This window comes from Aulonocara stuartgranti, assembly GCF_965226115.1.
Source record: "Aulonocara stuartgranti genome assembly, chromosome: 11".
In the NCBI taxonomy this organism is placed as follows: Eukaryota; Metazoa; Chordata; class Actinopteri; order Cichliformes; family Cichlidae; genus Aulonocara; species Aulonocara stuartgranti.
In genome coordinates this window covers 8,821,984-8,847,020 of record NC_138947.1, presented here as the reverse complement: position 1 = coordinate 8,847,020, position 25,037 = coordinate 8,821,984, and the positions used below count along the sequence as shown (strand labels likewise).

At 40.6% G+C, this 25,037-nt stretch overlaps 1 protein-coding gene across 2 annotated transcripts in view; it reads right to left on the bottom strand.

Annotated features, from left to right (window-relative positions):
* bmper (BMP binding endothelial regulator) overlaps window positions 1-22,889 on the bottom strand; it is a 33,235-nt gene extending 10,346 nt beyond the window's left edge. Inside the window, exons 1-7 of one of the 2 annotated variants that reach the window (XM_082552036.1) lie at window positions 22,386-22,889; window positions 21,972-22,111; window positions 16,396-16,481; window positions 6,037-6,136; window positions 2,883-2,965; window positions 2,188-2,278; window positions 1,061-1,143 (exon numbers count right to left, since the gene is read on the bottom strand). In XM_082552036.1, the coding sequence (XP_082408162.1) occupies window positions 1,061-1,143; window positions 2,188-2,278; window positions 2,883-2,965; window positions 6,037-6,136; window positions 16,396-16,481; window positions 21,972-22,077 (549 nt within the window). In that variant the 5' untranslated portion in view covers window positions 22,078-22,111; window positions 22,386-22,889. Of the gene's footprint in view, window positions 1-1,060; window positions 1,144-2,187; window positions 2,279-2,882; window positions 2,966-6,036; window positions 6,137-16,395; window positions 16,482-21,971 lie in introns of both variants that reach the window. The other variant, XM_082552035.1, reaches the window with a different exon arrangement.
* Between the last annotated feature and the right edge of the window lie 2,148 nt (window positions 22,890-25,037).

The window sequence follows — 25,037 nt, the reverse complement described above, 5'->3', positions numbered from 1 at the left end:
TTTAATTTTGTTGTCAATCTTTCAGTGTTTCATGCATCAGCAGAAAAGGGGGTGTGTGGTTGAATGTGTGACTTCATATTACCTTTGCAAACTACGGTACTCACATCTGACTTGTGAAATACGCTTAGATATTTGGTACAAAGCCTTCATCAGTGTAAAGTCTGGATATTTTGGTTCAGTTTTATTAGCACAAGAGCCGAGTTAGTACACAGCTAATGTTTGAACGTAGTTACCCGCAGAATCAATAACTGGTTTTCTGTCCCTGAATTCTTTTCACAGAGGCCAATAACAATTAGACAACAACAACAACAAATAGATAACTGTCTTTAGCCCCCATAAAATAAGACTTCATACACCGCCATATTTCTCTACTTGATGGCTACAAAAGTACATTTTAAAACCCAGAAAATCCATCCATCTTCTTCCTGCTGTGACAAAACAAATTTCCCACATGTGGGACTAATAAAGGTTATCTTATCTTATCTTATCTTATTTGTCCAGTTCAGTGTCACAGGTGGTCTGGAGGCTAACCCAGAGTGTGACAGGATATCACAGGACAAAGTAAATTCAGTGTAGTTATATTTATGTTGACAATTGGTTATTCATATTATTTTTTTAATTAAGACAAAACAGAAAATTTAACAGAACGATTAGTAACAGCATGCTGATTTCTGGGATATTTGGGAAACACCTCTGTATGTGTGTACATGTGTTAAAAGCTTACAGGTTCTCAAACTAGGTGTCAGCACATTAATGCTTTAATGTGTTTATGGACAAACCTGTAGGGTTTGTTTATCTAAGGTGTGTGTGTGTGTGTGTGTGTGTGTGTGTGTGTGTGTGTGTGTGTGTGTGTGTGTGTGTGTGTGTGTAAGAGAGAGAGAGAGAGAGAGAGTGAGAGAGTGAGAGAGAGCAAAGAAGTTATGGGGGAAAAACCAAGGAAAGGGATGTTGTTCCAACCAAAAATTTGTGACTCCCAGGAGAGTCCAACACTAACCAACTGGTGGGACAGAGCCCCTGCTTTGCTCAGAGGGGGGTGTAAGTAGAGGGTATGTGTACTCACAGTGCAGGTACACTTGATGCAAGGTTTCCCTTCTGGACTGAACTCCTGATTCTCTTTATATAGACGACCCTCAAAGATACAACCTGCAGGGAAATACGTTATACCAAACAAATTATTTTTTAATCCACTCATGTTCACACAAATCTTTTGCCTCTTCACCTGAAGCTTTTATTACTGCACTTTTAAAGTGATTTAAATATAGACAACAGCCACAGACACAGACCCTTCTACCAGCAGAAGAAATACACATTAAGTCAGAATTCAAAAAACTGCAGTGCAAGTATGTTGACTGTTTGCGCACATTGGCAAGTCCAAAAATGTTACTCCCAATTTCAACATAAGTGGAATTTGTCATATCTCATAAATAAATAAAAACTCTATTATGAAATAAGATAAAAGATCCTGTTTCATCAACTCTAATCTTTTTCTCTCCCATTCTTCAGGTCAAATAAAATGTAGTTCAAAATCACAACAAACTGCATGAGGTTCCTCTTCTTTTTTGACCAGAGAGCTAAGAGAAATTCATAACTATTGTTTAAATTTTCCTCATCAACTACAGGAAGCTTTGGGCTTAATGCTAGTTAATACATTTCCAGAAAGAGAAAGAAAAAGAGACAAAGAGATATGACATAAATGTAGCGCCCCTGGCTTCGACCTTCTGAAATTGCTGAGCACATCCTGAATTTGTTTTACTTTATCTTAACTATTAAGCTTGTTATCAGTTCCTGTTTAATATCTATAAATATTTCATTTCTGGGTTTCCTTTCAGCCAAACGGCCGCCTCTCCCTGAGCCGGGTTCTGCCGGAGGTTTCTTCCTGTTAAACAGGAGTTTTTCCTTCCCACTGTCACCAAAGTGCTTGTTCATAGGGGATCATATGATTGTTGGGTTTATCTCTGTATGTATTATTGTGGGGTCTACCTTACAATATAAAGTGCTTTGAGGTGACTGTTGTTTTGATTTGGTGCTGTATAAATTAAATTGAATTTAACTGAATTAAATTAAACCTTAACTCCACTAATGTGGATATAAAGAAAATGAATAAACAGAATCTATGCATGTACAGTAGAAATAAAACTGAACCCCCAAATGTTTCCAGGCTACACTTGTGTTAAAATTCATACTCACCGGGGCAGGTGGGGCAGCACTTCTTTGGGTGGTTTTTGGGGTTTTTGCAGTGGATGACACACTGAACTTCTGCTTCAGTGATGACACCTTCCTGTCACAACCAAGTGGAAAATATTTTCTTCAGTTTGTGCATCTTTATAAGTAACATGTTAATGTATCTTTAATGCTGCTACTTTAAAGCTTATTGTTCCACCATATTGCCTTCCTTTTCTTGCTATACATATATCTTTCCTCTGCTTCTGCTTCCTCTATTTGATTCTGTTCCTCCTCACTATGTTTTTCCTACTTACCTGAATTCCTTCTGTCCAGTGCTGCCTGTTCCTTTTTTTATCCATACCTCTTTTGAGCAGTTTTCCAGACCTGTTCGTGCTTACTCCACATTTCTTCTTAATCTTTCTGGCTTATTTCCTTTCTTCCATCCCTCAGTTCTCATACTTGTTTTGTTTTCTTCCATGGCTACTCACTTTCTTTCCTTCAGTGTCTTTGTTTACTTCCCTGCCTTTTCCTTTTCCCAACCCTTTTCCTTTTTTTCCCATCCTTCACTCTTCTAGCATTATGCCTTCTTGCTAACAACATGTCTGTGTGTTTTTCACATCTGATTTGGGATCAGTGCTTTCAACTCGAAGCCCGAGCTTTGCTTCCATTACCTCTCATCTGCTAACAGTGCAGCTTGGTCAGTCAGCACATATACACACCTGACAACGTCTTGTTATGCAGGGTTTCGTGGAGGTGGTCCAGGATACTGAACTGTTATAGGAGCATCCATCTAACGTACAACCTGGGAGAGAAAAATATAACCTTAACTTGGAAGACAAGGGAGAAGCTGGGGGACAGGAACAATGTCAAGAGCTCAGTTGCTCTAATTGTGTTTCAAGTAGTTTCTAAATTTCAAGGATGTGTAATTTCTAAAATACCTACAACTTCAGACGCATTTCACTTGTAGCTTGTGGCCGAGAAGACGGCTTGGAGAAGCCAAAGTCATTTTATGGCAAATGACCAAACTTTTTTCCAATTTGTTATTTTGACAAAGGGAATTTAAGACTGCCATCCTTCAGATAGTAAAGATAACTTTTTTAATCTCCCAGAATGTTGGTCCCAGTGTAGAAATGCAAACTATCCATGCAAATGATCTACTGGAGGAACATTCACTTTCCTGCCAATGTTTCTGTGAATTCATTTTTTGGGAAACAGAAAGCATACATTTTCAATTTCTGCAAATGCTTTAATTTTTCTGCCATGCAAAGAAAATTTTCTTAATCTGAAAACTTAGATTTTAGTGTGGAAAATGAGAAAGCAGTAATCATAATTATGACTACAGCCCTGCAAAATGTTCATATGTTTATAGCGGTGTCATTTCTAATGTAGAAAAATAAATTGTGTTCTAATCTTGGCCAAAGCTCACGGAAGTGACTAAAAACATCTGGTAGACATGTTTCAATTAGCTTTATATATTGTTTCTTTTCCCTCTCTTTGTTGTTGGTAGCCAAAGTTTCATCTAAGTTTTCATTGTAAGATGCATTAAAATATCAAGGAGGTCAAATATTACAGCTGTGTGAGGTCAAAGTCAAGTCTTCATTTTTGTGACTTAAATCTAATTTAAAGTCTCGAGTCTAAAAATAACCACATCTGATTATATGATGTGAATATTTAAACTCTCTTTCAGTTTAATGTTAAATCCAGTGTGTACACACTGATCTCTTCCTCATATACTTGGATGAGTCGCCCTCTGAGCTGTCAGCAGCTGTCTATTCAACTCTAAATGAATAGCCTATTCATTTCATCCCATTTGCAGAAAGTGGGTTCAGATCAATATAGAACTTTCCATACAATGAAACCTGATCACACCCATTGATCTACTTTCCTCAGTGTAAACTAAACCCTGTGATACTGTAATACTGCAGCAGGAAGATGTACAGTATATATTTTATTAGTACGAGTACAAGAACCCACAGAGACCAATACCCTGGCAAAACACTCAAACTGTTAATATACTGCATAAATATGACGGCTGTCAGAAAGAAGCACTTTTGCATTTGTATACCAATATGTAGAAGAACACTCATGTGAAAAACACAGTCCATGCTGTGACTCAGAAGCTTTGGTCCCTGTGGCTGAAAAAACAAACCTAAAACATTGCCCCTTGACCACTGTGCTCGACAGTTGGTATGAGGTTTTTGTGCTGATATTCTCTTTTCTGGTGTTAGCCAACTGTTGCCCTGTGGATTATGGCTCTCCACTTTGGTCTCATCTGTCCAAAGAACAGTGTTGCAGAAGTCTTGAATTGTACGATAAGATGGTGGGAAGGATTTACTGAACCATCCAGTCCTGGGAAGGCTGTGGCATTGTGTTAACACACACCTGAATGCTCTGAACCAGTAAAGTGATGATGATCAGTTGATCAACTGCATTTGATTATCACTGACTGGCTGCTAGCAGTAAGGGTATCCCCGCTGAAGAGAATGTTTAAAGTCCTGTGGAAACTTTCGATTTTACATGACTGTTTTAGTCAAAACCTGGTGACAGTTGTGTTTGTTTGGTGAGGCTGCCGAGGAAGTTCTGACAGCTATACTCCTAAAAATACGTATTTTTCAATCTCAAGTGCACTTGCTATTACACTGCTGCATATATAAACGCCTTAATTAAAGCCGCTTTATAAAGCTGTTCCCAATAAACTGATGCAGTCAAGCTGTGATTCTCTTTAACTGTCGGCATGATTTCATAAAAGTGAGAAAATGGTGATATGACATCTAGGAATTAGTGTGTTTTAAAAAGCAAAGACACAAAGCAGTCCTAAATTTGGTCACAGTGGCTACAACTTAACCACACAACTAAAACTAACACCGACTGCTGTGGTAACGTGGGGCTTTCCATGTCCGAGTCGAGCATGTTCTGTCTCTCTTAACGAAGTGCCGTGTCGTAAAATGGCGAACCGCAAACAAAAGGGCCCCCTCCCTGCCGAGAGCTGGGAGGTAGGCGTGACAGTTTATGTATTTCCGCAGAGCCACATGAGCTTCATAAGCACAGAAAAAGTAAGGGAAGCCATCGTAGTGCAGACTTTGTTTAAGGGTCCCCTTTTGGGTTTTTATAGAGGTTAAGTGTCTAAGCCAGTACAGTGGGAACTAAAGATTCGGTTCCTTTTATACTTGCTGGATGTTGAAGCTCTACAGCTATGCAAAAATCAGCTACAGTGGCTTACTTTGTCCAATACAGATCTTTTAATTCTAAAGAGGGCAAAAAATACAACAAGTCAGAGCTCACAATTGTAAATGATATATTTATGTAGCTACAGTGTGCAGTTGGAATTTAGGTTTGATGATTGCTTCAGCATTATGTCTCTGTTTTAGCCTGAATGCATGTATCTGTTTGTCTTAAATGTAGTACATAAATGTGCACGGAAAGGGTTTTTGTTAAAATGCCCAGTTTAATTAGGCTGATGTGAAGTGACTAAAACCGTACACAGAGGATGAAGAAGGAAGGTATATAGAGGAGTTCCTGCCTCATAAAAACAACTGTATTTTTGTGGGCTGTAAACCCAGCAGTGAACCCCTTCAGCAGCAGCACAGTCTCCTTGTAGTGCAACTGTGTATATGTGGCTTTTATGTGAGGTAAATAATGAAGCTTTACTCTCACATGCTCTCCTAATATAGGCCTCGCTGTTAGGATACGGTGAGATAAAGTAGTCCCCGAAGGGTCTGTGTGTGCGTGAGATTAGCATCTCTATATTTCCAGTGTCTCCCATTAGTACAGAGGACCTGCAGGCATACATAGCTTTACAATAAATATAAAAAAGCAAAGGCGCACAGGTATTCTCTTATTGTCGCCTGACCTCTGTCCACTTGCTTGTCTTACCTTTACACCTTTCACAGCAAGCTCCAGTCTGTTTCACCACCAGAGCACAGTCCTCTGAGACAAGTGGACATTTCTCCTGTTTACAGTCTGCTTTACCGTCCTGCAAAAGAGACAGAGAGAAGAAAACAACACCCAGGGTTATATTTTTCCAACATTTTTCTCCTTTTACTTTCATCCCAATTTTTACTTTCTCACAGATTTCTCTGGCTGTTATTTCTCTCTGTGGAAATTAAAATGGGATATAATACCATCATAAAGTCAAGGATTCAAATGTTAAATTTGCTGAAGAAGATTAAGGAGAAATATAAATAATGTACTTGCCAAAATCCAAGGCGTGATTATTACTGGCAAACTGTTTTTTTTCTCCCACAAGTACCAAAATATCTCGGCTTTACAATTCCTCACGGTGAACACGTGCATTGTTTAAGGTATCAAAATTGAATGAATATAGAGTCAGCAGTGTGTCTGTTATACCCTAAGCCCGCTGACTAACTCTGAAATCATAAAGTGAAAGTGTCTAAATTTGTGACCTCAACATGTGTCTTGAATTATTTTATCCTTTTTAAATCAACCGCCCCTAAAGAGACTAAAACCAGGAATTATTTATCCTGTTAACACTTCTGATTTTTCGCTGCCATCCATCTTACATTGCTTTGATATTTCAGTCTTTAAAGGTCAACACTTTCATCCATCTAGACATGCTCATGGAATGAGTAAAGCTAAAACTCAGGATAATTGTAATATAAATATTTTTTGTGTGTATGTGGTTTAGGACCACTCTTTACCTAATATACCATCTCCGTTCTCTGCTGTCAACTTCATCTAATGTGAAAAGGCTGCAGGTAAAGTTCCTACATAACAAAGTGCCTCAGTCTTCACAGTTTAGCTGTGAATTTTCACACCAGTTCAACAATCCTCCTGTCACCTTCAGAAACACTGCACACTGTATCCGTCATCACCAATAACTGCACCGCAGGACTGGACAGAATCAGCGCTTTTTAAAAATTCACTCTACTTTCACACCCAGCTTTTATTGCAGATTTTATCCACATGCTGCGTGTGTTTTATTTTACACACTGTGAGGGTTCATAAAGTGGAGGCTGGCAGGTCCCGTGGCTCTGTAAGCACTGTGGCGGGCGGCTCTAACGAGAACGGATCAAAGGAGGGCGAAAATATATCAGTGTGGTTTAATATAGCTGCAGTGCTCCAACTAAACCCCAACCACACTGAGGACAGATGATGTCATGACATAAGAGCAGGGAGGAGAGAAATGGAGATGGAAAAGAGGGACAGAGGATGTAAAAGAGGCTAGAAGGACAAGGAGAAACACATGAAAGAAAAGAGACAAAGAGGGGCGGAAGAAAGACAAACGTCACGTCTTTATTCTGGAAAAGTTGATTTGAGAATACAACAGTTAAATGACAGTGGATTAGGCTTAATTACTTTTTTATTTTTGCTCCGTGTCCCTGGCAAATCAGTGTGTTTTATCCACCCAGATTAGATGTGGGATTTCTTCTACACTTGTAGGCTCGTAGCAGTCAAAACATCATTTACCCATAAACCCAGCCCTGATCTTAAACCAGAGGTGAGAGATTTCCCAGATGAACATCACAGAAAACAGTCATTCACAATGGTGAGTGAACAAAACCATGTGCATTTTACCTCTGAGCAACAGGCCTTACCAAATCAGTCAGTCAGTCAAAGAGTTTCAGCTTTAAACACTGAAACAAATATCCGGCAGCACGAAACTAAAAAACAACAACCAATGCATGATTTGGGATTTGAAATATACAACAGATTAAAATACAGTTAAAAGTCCAAAATTTATGCCCATCTTCACACTTTATGTCCCCAGCCATTATATTTGACACCCCGCCCTTAGAGGGTTGGTCACTGCAAAATAACAATGTTGTTCTGAGTGATCACCTTGATTTCTATACTGATCTGCAGCGAATAGAACACCAACATCCATATGTCATGAGGGGAGAATGAAAATAGCCATATGTTAAAGCCTTCATATATACCAGTTCTTAATCCAGAAGACAAAGGTCCTGCTCGGCCTTACCACTTGAAAATAAAAGCAGCAAACAAAAGCAAGGGAAGCAATTTGCTATCTGTTCATTTCAAGGGTTGGACTTGTGTGCAGGTTTTCCAACAAAAACAAAGAAGTTCATAACCTGAAGTAAAGTCATGAATGCATTAGGAGAAATGGAAATGGCATTTCCACTCAGCTTGCTGCTGTTTTCCTAGTATTTAAGTACTGCAAGGAACCAGAAGAGCACATTTTCATCACAGACTAAGAAACCTGGGGAATCACTAATCATGCAGTCACACAAAACAGGAAAGTGCACAATGCACTTTTTTACATCCACAAAAAGTCTTGGATGACATTTGGTTTCTATGGTACAGAATGATCTCAGCACAGGCAGCATGGAAGGAAATAAAAACATATGAAGAGATGCTTCAGACTTTGATTATGATGGCAAACAACAGCAGCAAAAAAATGCAAAAAACTGCCGTCGGGTAGAATATACACGATGTTTGCCAAAATGCAATCAAAAATAAAATGGAACAAATAAAGAAACATAGAAAGATTTCGTTAAAATCTCACAGTTTGGTCAAAAGCCTCCAAGGTCATGTCCTTCTCTCTCTCTCTCTCTTTAGTCATTCATTAGCAGAAAGTGATGTTAGTAGACCTCCTCCACCACTACCCATCTTGTCATGAGGTCAAAGGTCACAGCAGGTCACCACACCTTATAAACACTCGACATACCACCACGGCACCATTGCTGGCCAACTGGACGACCGTCTGTTGGAGAGTGACGACCCCCTCGACATGTGGAGGGGGATAAAGCTCTGGTATGCTCATAAGTGTGTGTGTCAGACAAAGAGAAAGTGAGCGTGATAATGGCTTTGTGTTTGTGTTTCTCTCTGTGCACATGCTACTACAAGGGCTTCCACTTTAACTAATTTACAGTGAACGCATTTGTGTGCAGATCTTTAAATTGTGGTAAATGAACACTGTTGATCAAAAACATGCTGATCACGAGGCATGACATAGAAAGGTCCAGTAAGGTGTGCACCATCAGCATTATTGTCAGTTTAAATAACCTGTGAAAACTACGTTCTTCTAGAATATTTTCCTTTTTTTTTTTTTGTCTATGTCCATGAAGGCCAATAATCTTTTATTAGTACAGTTTAAAACATAGTGTGACTACGGGTCATGTACTCCATTGGAAGATGTTTTTTTGTCATTAATCTTTTTGACTTGGAAAATAGTTTTGATGATCACTTTTGACACTTAAGTTATTAAAAGTGAACAAAATGTAAATACTTCTCAGTTCTTCACTTTTTTATGAACATTAAAGATTTCTCGAATGGACAAATAGTCCTGAGCTGTGCCAACAGGGTTGGCGTTCCACTAGGAGGCGACAATGTTTGTGTTCAGCTTTGCTTCCCCTCATTAGTCTTCTTCTTCTTCTATCTCCTCATCAATCAAACCCTGCCTTTCTACCTAGCTCCATCACTTTTCTTCAGCATTTGAAAATCTTTTTTTTTTTTTTATTTAACAAGCCACTCTCGGCTAAATATATCTATCATGTCTTGTTTTGTGTTTTAATCGTTTCCACTAATGTGTTGAATTCATCAAAAGTCAAAGCCTCTTTCTGGCATTCCTCACCTTTCTTTTTGTGCTTTTCCTCAGACACCACTGTGGAGGAAGAGATCAGGTTTTGCCAGGTGCTACAGCACAGGAAAAGAAGCTCTCGAATTAATGGCCTACTTAAGCCCTTGGACTCTACACCCTTCCGACCTCACAAAACTTAACAGCCTTTGCCACTGCGACCTTTCACCTTTCCTACAAAACAGACCAGTCGCAACCTCCCACAGACAGAAGGAGACACGGTACTTTTGGGGACGAGACAGCCGTGGAAAGACGCTGATGTTTTCAAAACTGTTTCCACAGGTTGATCTTTCTGACAGGAAAGAGCTCAGCATGACAGTCCTGCTTCTGTGGCCCGGCTGGTTGTAATAGAGGATGGAGTGGCAGGCTGAGTGTACTGGCATGTCTTTAAGTGAAGTGGCATTTTTATAGATTGGTCCAACGTGAAATGTACAGCACATTCCACCTTTATAACCACTGAGTTTAACACATTCATTTCCCTTTAGCAGCTTTGGGGATTTTAGCTATTTAGTTTTATATTTATTTATACAGGGTGGGCCATTTATATGGATACACCGTAATAACATGGGAATGGTTGGTGATATTAAAGTCCTGTTTGTGGCACATTAGTATATGTGAGGGGGCAAACTCCTCGAGATGGGTGGTGACCATGGTGGCCATTTAGAAGTCGGCCATCTTGGATACAACTTTTGTTTTTTCAATAGGAAGAGGGCCATGTGACACATCAAACTTATAGGTAATGTCACAAGAAAAACAATGGTGTGCTTGGTTTCAACGTAACTTTATTCTTTCATTAGTTATTTACAAGTTTCTGACCACTTATAAAATGTGTTCAATGTGCTGCCCATTGTGTCTCCCACTCTTCACACACTGATAGCAACACCGCAGGAGAAATGCCAGCACAGGTATCCAGTATCCGTAGTTTCAGGTGCTGCACATCTCGTATCTTCACACCATAGACAATTGCCTTCAGATGACCCCAAAGATAAAAGTCTAAGGGGGTCAGATCAGGAGACCTTGGGGGCCATTCAACTGGCCCACGACGACCAATCCACTTTCCAGGAAACTGTTCATCTAGGAATTCTCGGACCTGGCACCCATAATGTGGTGGTGCACCATCTTGCTGGAAAAACTCAGGGAACGTGCCAGCTTCAGTGCATAAAGATGGAAACACATCATCATGTAGCAATTTCAAATATCCAGTGGCCTTGAGATTTCCATTGATGAAGAATGGACCCACTATCGTTGTACCCCATATACCACAGCAAACCATCACTTTTGTTGTTCCAACAGTCTTGGAGGGATCCATCCAATGTGGGTTAGTGTCAGACCAATAGCGGTGGTTTTGTTTGTTAACTTCACCATTCACATAAAAGTTTGCCTCATCACTGAACAAAATCTTCTGCGTGAACTGAGGGTCCTGTTCCAATTTTTGTTTTGCCCATTCTGCAAATTCTGTGCGCCGATCTGGGTCATCCTCGTTGAGATGCTGCAGCAGCTGGAGTTTGTAAGGGTGCCATTTGTGAGTAGCTAACATCCGCCGAAGGGACGTTCGACTAATGCCACTCTCCAGTGACATGTGCTACGCTGTGGGCTCTTGCTGAGTGAAGCTAGGACAGCCACTGATGTTTCTTCATTAGTGACAGTTTTCTTGGGTCAACATTTTGGCAAATCCAACACTGAACCAGTTTCACGAAACTTAGCAAGCAGTTTGCTAACTGTAGCATGGAAGATGGGTGGTCTCGTAGGGTGTCTTGCATTGAAATCTGCTGCAATGACCCGGTTACTGCGTTCACCAGATATCAACACAATTTTGATCCGCTCCCCACGTGTTAACCTCTTCGACATGTCAATGGCTGTGAACAAAGAGAAACTTGTAAATAACTCATGAAAGAATAAAGTTACGTTGAAACCAATCACACCATTGTTTTTCTTGTGACATTACCAGTAAGTTTGATGTGTCACATGGCCCTCTTCCTATTAAAAAAACAAAAGTTGTATCCAAGTTGGCCGACTTCTAAATGGCCACCATGGTCACCACCCATCTTGAGGAGTTTGCCCCCTCACATATACTAATGTGCCACAAACAGGACTTAAATATCACCAACCGTTCCCATGTTATTACGGTGTATCCATATAAATGGCCCACCCTGTAGATTGAAAAGTAACACATACTGGTTTTGTTTTAGTGGTATCAGCAAGGATCTGTCTTATCAGGTAAACCTCACCCCTCCTGTATCGATCAGCTACTGTTTGAGAGGAGACACTGACAGGAAATGACCCCTGACCTTTCTCTCAGATCGATCACAGCTACTGGGTATAAAACTCCACACCCTGAACTTTTACACGCAGCTCAAGCGAAATGTTTGTTTAATCAATGAATGCAGTGCACGTACCTCTCATGTTTGACCTTCTGAATGATGATGTTTGATTTGGTGAAGGAATGGAGGCATGTTTGCTGTGATACTCACATTACATTCCAACAGCATGAGGATAACAAAAGCTGTTTCACACGGGCACTACAGCTCTGAATGTTTTTAAACACTACCTGGAGCAGCTGCATGTGAGAACCGGACACCAATCAGACTTTACCCTGCCAGAGCGTTTCCAGAAGTGAGAGCACATCTGACGCGGGTAAATCTCCTGCTGTCTGTTACACATGCTGACTTGAATCTGCAGAAATTGTACCGAGTTCATGTGTAAAAACAGCTGATGTATTTAGTCTGATCTGAGTTCACTGAAAAATGAGGAACTACTTTGTTCCAGCTCTTCAAAGCTCCCCTCTACAGCTTTTTAGGGAAATAATCACCGTATCATTTTGTATGAACATTTGTCTTTTTAATAGTGTTTCCACTGAGGTCTCAAGTGAGATTTATTTACTTTCTCACATAACTGTTTCTAATCAGCAGAAATAGACAGTCTCGTTTCCTGTTCTTATTCGGATCACATGGATATAGAAAAAGACAAAAAGAAATCTGGGAAATTCTGCAAAATCCTGAATAACATTTAAAAAAAAATAGTGCACGATAACAATACCTGCACATGCAACTGTGACATAAATGAAAGACTGTGGACAATTAAAAACCTTCGTGAAGGTAAGAGAGCAAAATCATGGTTGATAAAAAATAAAATGTTAAAACAAAACATGCGTGAAACCCTCTACCCATACAACACAGCAAAAAAGACACTAATGCCTACTGAATGTTGGAATTTGGGTCTGTGGCTCTGCGGAGGAAGATTTGGGAAAAAATATGCCACAATTTCTTTTAATTATTGAGTTATTTGTGAGTTTTATGACAAGATGTGGCTCGTGGGTTGCCGTGCGTCAAGCAACTTTTATCAGTTGTGTTCATGTTTAAGCACAAGGCCAGTCTTGAATATCTTCAGACAACTATTTTTCATTATTGCCTGAGGCAAAACTGAGTTCTGTTTCCTTTCCATGCAATGCTGAGATGAAATCAAACAGCAGATACTCATAGGTCGCGGTAGATGAAATTTTGTAACAGCAAAATGTGACTGTGCTGCTGTTACACAAAAAAAACTGAGGGAGCCAACCAGAGGGTGAGGGAGGGGAGGAAGAGCTGATGAGAGAGTGGAAAAAGACATGGAGATGGACAGACAGATAGACGAGGACGATGAAGAGAATGACGGCGATGAACTGACTCGTTTCACGATAAAGGATCGTCATGGCGACCCGCCTGTCAGTCAGTCTGTCAGCCACATCCACTCCTGGCCGCATTACAGCTCTCTACCTCACCCGGACACACACAATAGATCTTCTGTGTGTGCATATGTGTGTGTCCGATACCCACAGGGCAATTAGCAGGTACTCTGGACCAACTAAGGAGCCAACCCCCTCCGCTATGTTTCCATATATGAGTGACACTGGAGCCCGGATGCCCTCCCCTCCCCTCGACCAGCACTGCCACACAGGACTCTTTCTGGACATGTAGAACTGTCCAGAAAGAGTCCTGTGCAGAGGTCATGTAAGTATTTTCTGAGTTTTGACATTTCCTGGTACAAGAGGAAATTGATCATCAGAGTTTGGAACCAACTTTGGAAACAGCAAAAGTCCAGAACAAGGATAAGACAGAAATTCTTCCTTTAATGCTACAAATCAAACAGAGAGGTAAAATAATTTTATATAATAATATCATAATAACAGTATCAAATGACAGAACATTAAGTTTTATGAAAACCGGGTCAGTATATTGATTAATAATGTTGCTCTTTTATCACCTGGAGCACAAAGAAATGGAAAATGTTTGCCACAAAAGCCAAAGTTGTGCCTTTCTACTGCAACCAATGTACTTCAAAGGGCACAACTTTTATTTTGTATCACACTTTCTCAAGTTTCATTACAGCTTAGGCAGTACTGAAACTTAGGAAGCCCATACATCTTTCATGCAAACTAGAGGAAACCACAGTGATCCACTAGCAACCACAACAACCACAAGAAGGTTTGCAACTGATTTGACCTGGTGAAAGCCATCAGCCTCAAGCAACCTCTCTCCAACCTTGCACATTTTTTCCTTAGCAGCCAGAGGTTGCCAGCAGGGTCGCCAAACAGTCTCTATGTCTGAGTCATTGCAATGCATGGAGTAGGCAGGGCAGAGAGCAACCATTCATAACTGCATTTATGTCAGTGAGAGTGATCATCTCCTGAAGGAAGAGAAGCCATTAATTGTTTGTTACATATACATTTTGGCAGAACCTTAAATTTAACTACTCTAAATTGTAAATTCAGATTTATATTAGGAGGGAAGAAAAGCTGCATACCTCCAAATTCAATAAAGACCGAGCCCTAAGTGTATGGAAGTAAGTGTGTGTGTGTGTGTGTGTGTGTGTGTGTGTGTGTGTGTGTGTGTGTGTGTGCGCGCGCGCATATGCAGGGTGGCTTAAAGTAGAGATGAAAGGGCGGCCATTGCCTCCTGATGACTGATAGCATTCAGCAGGGCTTTGGCTGATGTCTGCCTGATAACACAGAGGACGGCTCAGTCAGTCTTTAAGCAGAGGGCAGCATTAGAGCAGCCAATCAGGAGCCAGTGAACAATCAAACATTAGCTGGGGCTTAATATTGTTTTAATGTTTTAATTCCTAGGAATCGTGCATTTAAAACCCAATTCATTCCCAATGTGGACATGACAATTTGGCTTAACGTAGACGTTAGCTTGATATGTACAGGTAAGAAAGTAGACCTGGTCTACTACTCTACTGCCCTCCTTCTGTGACCAGCATGGTTGCTTTCACATTTACTTTTTTATAAATTTGCCTACTTAATTAAATGCATTGAGACCCATCAGTAAGCCACTAGTGGACACGGCCTACCATCAGGCGACTCATACAAAATCACTATTTTCGGAAATATGCTTATAACCTTTTGTAAAGATCAATAAAATACTGCAGACTGCTTGCCAGCTTCATGGTGAGACGACATCATGAGGTAAATACACTTGACCAAAAAACGTTTGTGAGTTTTTGAACAGACTAGAAAAAACAAAGCGTGGCATGATGATCCATGATTTGTTACTGCTGGACACTGCCAGGCTATGCTTATATTAAGCCAAGATCAATGGCCGCTGCTGTGGCTTTATATATAACAATACAAAAGCAGAACCAATTTTCCCATCAATTCCTAAATAATGAAATTAAATTATTCCTTTTTGTAACATGTCTATTGCAAAATCTAAACTGTAATATATTGCCCATCTGCAAGAGGCATGGTCCCAATTTTGGGCTTTAACTTCTAACCAATCATAAACTTGCATTTTTGTGAAGATAAATATAAAAAGGAATACAGTGTGTGAAGCTTATGTAAACTAAGAAATCGGCACAGACGCACACAACACGCCCTCGAGCTCACGCTTGCATGGTAAACTGTGTTCTGGTGGCTTTTAAAGAAATGTGAATGAATCTTTCTGCCGGTGTCAAAGCAGTGACACAGAAAGGATTTGTTGGTCCATTCTCATTCTCTAAAACAAAAGGCTCTACAGCAGTAAAGGTTTGGAGAGGGTGCAGGGCAGGGGTCAAAGAGCACATGTTCCAGGAAAGAGTTGCCCCCTAACGTTTTGTTGGCTGATTTTAACAGCCAGGCCGAGCCAAGACAGCGTGATGACAAGCATGAATGTTAAAATAAACAATCCCCACTTCATGTTTCACTGATATTTTGTCGTAAATTTGAAGAAAATAGTAAAAATCGCATTATGAAGTGGTTTCCTGTACTTGCAAATGCAACTGCTTGCAATCCTCAGGTCATGTGAACAAAATATTATACACTGTGATAAAGAGGTTGACGCTTCAAACGTTTAATACTGCTAAAGTGTTTTAATCACAAAGTCGAACATCAAATCAAAGAACAGATCCATCAAATCTGACCTGAAACTTTGCCAGAAACTTGCGTTACAAAGTCCTGTCAGTCTGTTACAAATCTTTCACAACCTTCTGATAAGAAACACCTCTCAAAGCTTAATAATCAGCTTTACAAATACTCCTATCAGTGCTCAGAGAGGTCATTTTATCCATTCACTCTGAGTGGAAATCCTGTAGCAGCAATTACATGTCAAGGAGGCGAGAAAAAACAGCGAGGGAAGGGCGCCATGGCAGCCAGTGCCTCTCTATCATTAGACACACTGCGACCTCTGCAACATATCTGACAGCGACGAGAAGGTTAGTCTTACCAGACAGACGCATGTAATGCAGGGGTTGTCGGTGATGTTGGGGATGTGGAGAACCTCTCCTTCATTGTCACAGCTGGCCTCAGTACCTATAGAGGACAGGAGGAAGGTGAGATGTAGGAGAGTGAAAAACGATGATGATGATGATGTCACACAGGCTTGTATTAAATACTTTTGCACAACAAGCGATGCAAAGCAGAAAGAAGCTTGGATTTCTTCCATGCCAGTGTAGAGATATTTGATACGTCCTAAACTAACAATTTTTAAACATGCAACAATCAACATATAATAAATATTTAACATCTACATAAAGAAGCAGCCTAAAATACATAAATATACATAAATATCACTTTAAGTCTAATTTGTCTGTCCGGTTAAGAGCAGTGACATTATATAGATGAACCAACTCTTTCCAGTGCCTGTTACTTGCACTCGTGGGATGGAGCATGTCCATCTTCACCTTCATCTTTTTTTTTCTTGTTTCAATCTCAGTTACACACTAAAGGTTTTGTAACTGTATCTTGCCCGACTCTGGTGGTATCGTGTTGACTAAATTTGTTCACAGACAGACATAAAAACACCTGCCACAGTATTCAAAACTGTCTTTGTTGGGTTTCTGCTACAGTAGATGTCTCCAGGACCACAATGATGTTGTGATGACAGACAGACTCATAAGAAAACAATGAAAACGATGCATGCTAAAGAGACTGGTAAACATGAGTCAGTCGGTTTGTTACGAGTCCAATGTAATCTGAACCAACGACAGGAAACGACCCTAAATCCATGGGTTTATGGGTAGAAGAACACAGATGTCAACATCTCAGAGGCACCAGTTTCTGCTGCTTAGAGAGCTGTAGCAGCAAAAAACAAAAAGACTGATACTCGGCCGTTTGTTCATGCACTATATTTGTTTTGACTCTCTGAACTAAAACCTTCCTTCTTAATTACTTTAGAGCTGAATGGGTGTCATTGAGGTGAAGTTAAAGCCTGAGTGTGAAACGACTTCCTTCTTCCAGTAATTTGTCGTGCGTCTGCAGTATCTCCTCCATGGCTGAATGAACACAGTTTCAGAACTTACAGTTCATCCAAAAAACTGTTTTCTAAATTGCACGATGATGAAAAGCATTCAAAACCCAAGAGTTTGAATGCTTTAACTAGAGACCATATTTCAGTGGTTTCACACCAGCTGCAGCAGTTCATGCACTAAATACAGAAATCTCATGGGCAATTACAAATCTCAGAGAATATAAAGGCATTAAATGAGGCCATTGTCCCTGTACTTCCAGCAATTAGTGGTCAAGTACTCGGCTACAACTATCTTCAAACTCTATCTTCATTTGGACCTCAAGTACACACGTGTGAAGTTTCATGACTGTACATTTGCGATACTATCACCTTGACAAAATCTATCCGCCCAAACATCTGAACAGCTGCCACAGGACTCATGGCCTCCTTCTGTGCTGGTTTCTGCTGCCATAGGTCTCTTTAGGATCACGTCTTTCCATGAGATCGCTCACGGAAACGGACTGAATGAAAACCAGGCAAGCTGTTGTAGGTAAAGACTCAGGACACTTTGATATTTTTGGTTGATCTGCTATCAGTGTGACCTCTGACTCCTGACTGTTTGGTTTGTTGCAATGTTGACAATTCAGGAATCTACCATCCCCTAAACGCCTTCCATGAAACAAAGCAATGTGCACGAGGCACAAATCTGCTCTACAGAAACAGATACTTTAGGGATTTTATCTGCTCATCACCCCATTGAATTTACTACCTACCAACCTATTTCCAAATGCAAAAAATCCCCCATCAGTACCAGGTTTTTGTGATTAAAGATTATATTATAAATCCTAGTTTCCTGTGGAGCATTTCCCCGCTCTGTGAAAGCCTCACCTGGATGCTATTGCAGTTAAATCACTGCAGCAGCTCTGTGCTGCTCTTTATTGGATTTGGGAATGTTTACATTACCTGAGTTAGTGTTGCGCTTGCCAAACACATCGGTTACAAGCAATTTAGCTAAGTTATAGAAAGACAAAACAGGTTATGTTAACAATTAGACATGAATTCTTGCACACTGTGATAAAGGGACTAAGCAGTTCTAGTTTTCTCCCTAAATACACTGAATTTAGTGACAGTCCTTTACTTTTTTTTTACCATGAAGTCCGGCCATCATAAACAAATATAAAGACTTTTTGCAAGATTTTTGTGCCCAAAATAAGCTGACTAGATACATCCGATAAACTCTGCTGGCAACAGATGTCATTTCACTTTGGGGAAAAAAAAGATTTTGATGGTTGCTGGTAAAGAAAAAGAGCTCATGTGTTCCCCTGGCTAAAATCAAGCACCCAATAAGACCAAAATGACACTGAATTTTAAACCCACTATCACTGTAACTTAAATATGGAGCATGATTGAATGAAAAGGCTGAAGGCTGTAGCAACGGTAACATCAGCTCATGTCTGAAGTCATAAAGATCTTAGCAATGTTTATATCAGGCTTGTAATGCAGTAAACTTAGATTCCACGCTGCAACAATAGTTCCTTATAGCAGCGAGTCATGCCGTCTGTTTTTGTCCCTCTGAGTTCAGCAGTAAACCAGCCTGAGCCTGTGGATTCGGGCAGAGCAGACAAACCCTACCGACTCCGCCACTATAAAATTTACAACCTTTCGAGTGTAATTAAACTGGTGGACCTATAAGTGTCGGGGGGTGAGGGATGGAAGGGAAAAGGGGTGTAGGCGGGTGGGGGTCCCAAGCCTTTTTTTACAGTGCCAAAAAACCCAAACTCTCATTTTCCAGCTGCTAGATTTGCCTCATATCCCAGCACTGTCAATATAGACATTATAACTGATGCATTTATATAGTTCCTCTCTATTTCAACCCTCTGCCAAGTGCTGCAAGTAAAAGGCAGATGAAGTAGTTCAGAAAGCCATTAATAGTGCCGGAGCTCAAGTTGACTCAGATCTGTGACCTGTCTTCCCTCAGAGATCACTCTCTGACTCTGATCGGCAAATCGGCAAAAACACCACAGCTGAGATTAAAATCTAATAAATCTTTTGTTTGAATTGACAGAGAGACTGCTAAATGTCAAACGTATCTATATTAACCCTTTCAGCTCCTTGACAAACAATTTCACACTCTGTTGCTACTTGCTCTGTAAAATCTCTCTAATTAGCTTTAACTGTGAATGTACTGCACGTTGTTATACAAACAAAAAATAAAACTAATGCATTAAAGTAATTTCAGGCACAGCAGGTGGAGCAAATGTTAACTGCTTCATATACTGTCAGGTGGTTTCATCTAATAAATCTTACAAGCATCATGTTTTCTGTCTGTTTTGTGTGTTGAAATAAATCCTGTCAAATAAATGTGGCAGTTTTCCACTTGAAATAAAAAATGAAAACACTAAAATATATTAAATGAATCTACCTTATTCCATCATGTTTCTGAAGAGCTGGGCCTTTTTGGTAATGCAGGCAACTTGGTGGGACTTTAAGACTTATGAAACATAATAAACATTTATAACTGAGTTTTGTTAACCTTGAAAAAAATTGCCAGCAAATACACATTCATGCAATTTTGGAGAAACGGTTCTCAGACTAATCCGCGAAATATCGGTCTAATAAATAATAATTATAATTATATTTGACTCAAAGGTTTTCTCCAGACAATTAAGTCACTAGCCTCACTTACATGTCAATGCATAGCAATGCAGGACTCATATAAGTATCATTAACAGTTCTGATTCAGTAAATGTTTGCAAAAAAAATGTAACAAGTGCTGCGAAGTGGATTTAAACACGTTCTACTGTGGCTGTGGACACTCTAGTGGTCAGGATGACCTCTGAAGCGGCTGCTCCACCTGCTGCACTGACACGTTCAACCATCTGACTGCAAGACCTCAAACAGCTCAGAAACTCCTGGTCTGTGGTTCAGCAGACAATAGGCAGATGATACAGCGCGTGTTTGGGATGCCAGGTGGGGGAATCTGATCTGCTGGGATCGTAATGGTGCAGATGATAAAGAGGCTGTTGGTTCTCAGGGGTTTCTCACGCTGTTTTATGTCAAACAGATACACTAGGGATACCCATCTGGTACACGTTTTGTCCCTGATCTGGTTCTCATCTATCCGGGTTTGCTTCAGGAAAATAAGATAACTGCTAAGAGAGGGGGACCCCTAAAACCAGAACTCGTTCTTATCAGGACCGCAGCGGATGTGCATAAAGTAATTTATGGCGCTCCTTGTTATGTTGAGGTCTGTATTAGTGTTTAAAGCTGAAGTAAAACGTCTGCTCTAAATCACATTTTCTCCTTTAATTAATCAATTTATGATGGCATTAATCCACTGTGGCCATGGCAACACTACCAATGACCTGGAGGACACAGTAGGAAAATAAATGATCATTATCAAATGCCAGGTTAGGTCAGTAAAAGCAGGTCAGCAGCAGAAGTCTCGTGCTTCACAAAGCTGTTTACCCAGCGATAAGACGCACACACGCCGGGCTGACTGGCTGAGGAGCCCGGCCAGCGCGCACCACCACATCCACCTTTCATTCACTCCACTTCTATTTTTCTCACACTTCAACGGCGCTGTAGGGCAAACAACCGATATCCTATGATGCAATCTGGCTGTCAAAAGAGGGTGAGCAAGCCGGGGAGAGAGCGCGCGTTTAGCCCCAAACAGGGAGGCCGCTCAGGAGGGAGGACAGAGTGCTGTTAAATTAGAGCTGGTTAAGGAAAGTGGTTTTCACTTTACAGCCTGCTTGTAACTAAAACTGGGTTAATTACAACCCAAAGTGACACAAATATCAATTTGAGTTAAAGTCACTTATAATTCTACGCAGACCTTGTATCATAATGATCCGAATCATCGTGTAATTTTTGTAAGTTTGATGTAAATCACTTTGATATTGGCTCATCGTGATAGCTATGACAGAAAACCACTTCCTGCAAATAACAAGGTCTGCTGCAAACTACAAGCATGCCAGGCTGGACTTGCTGTTTGATATTATCTCTACGGCTTCAAATAGAAGCACAAGCGTATTCCCCGCAGGGTGGCACAGAGAGGATAATCCCCGGTGAAGTTTATAATCGCGTGATAGACTTTCCCGTAAAAAGCCCAGATAAACGTTGCTTGTTCGAGAGAGAAAAATAACTAAAAACAAAATCTGTAAATACTATTTTCTAAAAAAAAAAAACCTTTAAAATATACACATTTTGGTGAGCTTAAAAAACAAAATAATTTACGGTGATGCTAAGGAAGGGTTAGGAAAACGGGTAATAAAACGGGTAAAATAAAACCGCTTTTCATCCTTTTCTGCTTCCTTGTGATCGTGAAACAAACTGAAGGTTATCATCAGCGCTTCCTGAACCCTTCCCTGCGCTGCCACATTACTGGTCATCAGATATATAGAAGCTGGAGTGACTTTGGGTTGGTGCGCTACTCTTGGAAGAGTAAAAAAAGACCGAAGGAGCAAGGAGACGCGGCAGCAGACTAAATAACCAGGGGTTTGGGTAGATTTTTACGCACGGAGGGAGTTGTGATGTGTTATTATGAAGCCTTATGATCCCTTTAATCTTACCTGTAATTAGCGGAGAGGAAGACTGGGGCGTTTGGAGCAGCAGCAAAAAGCAAAAGAAAAACCTACAGGTGGACCAGGAGGGAGGGTTCAACCAGCGGAACAACATCCTCGGGTTTGCTCCAGGAAGAAGAATCAAAGAGCTTGGGGGGGAAATGAAGGGATAAATAAAATCAATGAAGATAAAAATTCCACAATCAAAGCTAATCTCGAAAACTTCTGGTCTGCATGTCAACCAGGAGAGAAAATCTCCTCAGTTTGTCAGTTTGAGCTGAAATGCGAAGTGGCAATCAGCCAGACGCGCGGTGATTACAGTGATATTAAAATGACAAAGACGCGCCGGCAAGCAGGAGACAGCTGTGCCGCGCACGCCCTGCGGAAAAAAACACAGTCTGCGAACGAATTGAAATTATTTACATAGAGAAGCAGTCTCAGATTTTGCAGACGTGAATATCCTGAGAGGAACGGCGAGCTGTGAGTTGTTAAAATGACTTTTGCTCCACTCCGACTGTCAGAAGAGTCCAGACCGAAGTGTCCGAGGTAAATGCAGCTCTGGTGTACACGTGCACATTTATATCAACAGGAGAGTTTAAAACTCAAACGTCTTCCAGCCAGTGAGTCAAATTTTTTTCCAGCAGTAGACTTGTCTAAATCTGCGCTCCCAATCCCAAAGTCCGCTTGTCACATGGATGCTCGATGCCGACTCTTTCGGGGCGGAGAAGCGGTCTGCAGCCTCTCTCTGGCTGAGCGGTGTAAATAGTCGACCTGCTTCTCCTCCTCCACCCCCGGTATTAAAGCGGACCTCTGGTGTCGGAGCGCACCACGGAGCCAGAAAGTCCTGCCTCCTCTGTGAAACCCGGACCTCCTCCCGTCTCCAGATCTCTCCAAAACTTCCTCCATACCCCCTAACCCAGACCCTCTCTGGTCCCCATATTCAGGTTTCCTGCTGTGACCCCCAAACCCTGGTCCTCCTGCTGCTACTATAAAAATAAATAAATAAATAAATAAATAATTAAAATAATGAAAGCTACTACTTCTGTTTGACTGCTTCTGAGCGTTTGTGCAGCTAATGTAAATCTCCCTGTATCTCTCTCTCTCTCCCTGTGTGAGTGAGAGAGAAAGAGAGAGAGATAAAGTTACATTACCAACAAGCCAGGAGAGCTTTATGTCTCCACTCTGTAAGTTTATGGACTTAAAAAAGAAGATAAACACTGGAGAAGAAAAAAGGAGAGGAAAGAGAGATGATGAAAAAAAATCAAGTGCAACGTGTGTGTTTCTTGAAGAAGCCAGCTTTCTTCTAAAATGTCATTATTTAGCACACTCACAAGTTCTAGCCTTTATTTCACTTAATCTCTCCTCGCTAAATGGGTTATTGTGACACAAGGAGCAGAATTCCACAATGATTGACCTAATAAATGTATTGATAAATGAATATTAGAGGCAAGAAAAAAGGATTTATCTCCGTGACTGTTACTAGTAATTAATTACTTCCTTTTTTATAGATTGTTATTGTGTCCTGTTTAGTGTAAAATTATGTCACCATGTTTACTTTAGGTCTGGACCTTTTTCCCCTGTTTTGTCTTAGGCTCCTTAATCACAATGAAGGGGAATTTTAATGCTCTAACATCACATCAGAGACAATATGTGTTTCAACAGCTTTCCTGTTACAACATGAAAGTCCTCACAGCACAAAGCTAACTACACAAAGAAATCCATTTCCCAGTCTGGTTATGAAGAACCTGACTGTCTTGCACATAGCCCAAAATTAATTCCAATCCAATAATTTTGAGATGAAGTGGAACATTGGTTGCAAGCTAGACCTTGCCCAGCAGTGATGGACCTCATTAACATTCTTATGACTGTACAGGAGCAAATCCGTGCAGCCAGATTCCAACATTTGGTTAAGAGTATTACACAAGAGAAGTAAAATGTGTTACAGTACAAGATTAATCTCATATTAGAATGTTTACATTCTTTTATTTATATAATGTAGTTGAGCCTGCGCATATGTATGCTTTAGTTTTATGATCAAACTTCACGCCGATTCCAGGGGTGGGCAATAAACTTTCCCAAAGGTACCACATGAGAAACTGAGACTGTCCCGTGGGGGCCACGCAAATAAGCTGAACTGCTCAGTATTAATTTTACTTCTTTAAAACTTTATTGGTGCAGTCCTCCACAACAGTCTCAGTTTCTCGTGTGGCCTCTTGAGGAAATATATTACGCAGCCCTGAATTAAGCCATGCTGAAAATTAGTTTCTATCTCAATTAATTTCACAATAAACAAGTCCTGGTTCCTGACACAGGACTTTTAAGGCTCCATTAGTGGCTCTTGTAAGGGTCAAAGGTCCATAGTTGCCAAACTGGGGTCTGGTGGATTCTCTAGGGGAAACAAATGTAAGCATTATATTATGAGGAGTGAGCAAAGGATTTCTGGTTTTGGTTTCTTTCTGAGACTGTTTTCCATTTAAAAATGCACATTAACATTTTATTCAGTTTTCACACCCATATGTTTACGATCGAATGATTTCGCCCTCTAGTGGCCATACTAACAAGAGCCGTTGTTAGGAGGCTGCTGGGAGGATGTTGGGGTGGATTAATGGGCTGATGCTACTTGAAGTAAAGAGCATGCACAGTACCTTCTTATTTTGAGCGTAACGATTCTCTCCACATCTCTTGACCATAGCATTGCCAAATTATATAAATACTTTCTAATGGTTTTGTTACTGTTTATTTTACAGGCCTATATCAATGGTTGCCTCCTGAAAAGTCCCCAAAAGAAGCAACAAACCACTGATGTGGTTGTTTAGATTGTAAGATTAGTTCTGTTTTTTGCTAATTTTTGGAAACACCCCTTCCCTCCTTTGTGTCAGACTCAGCATGCTCCTTCACATCATAAACGTCTCTATATTCCCGCATTAAGTTCCCATAAATCTGCAGTCTGGAGTCAGCATTTCAAAGCCTCATGTGACAGATCAGGCAGGTTGCATGACAGTGTCTGTGTATGTGTGTGTCTGGCCTCTTTAAAGTGAAGCTCATCAGATGCTCAGACGGGGAGGAAAAGCAAGT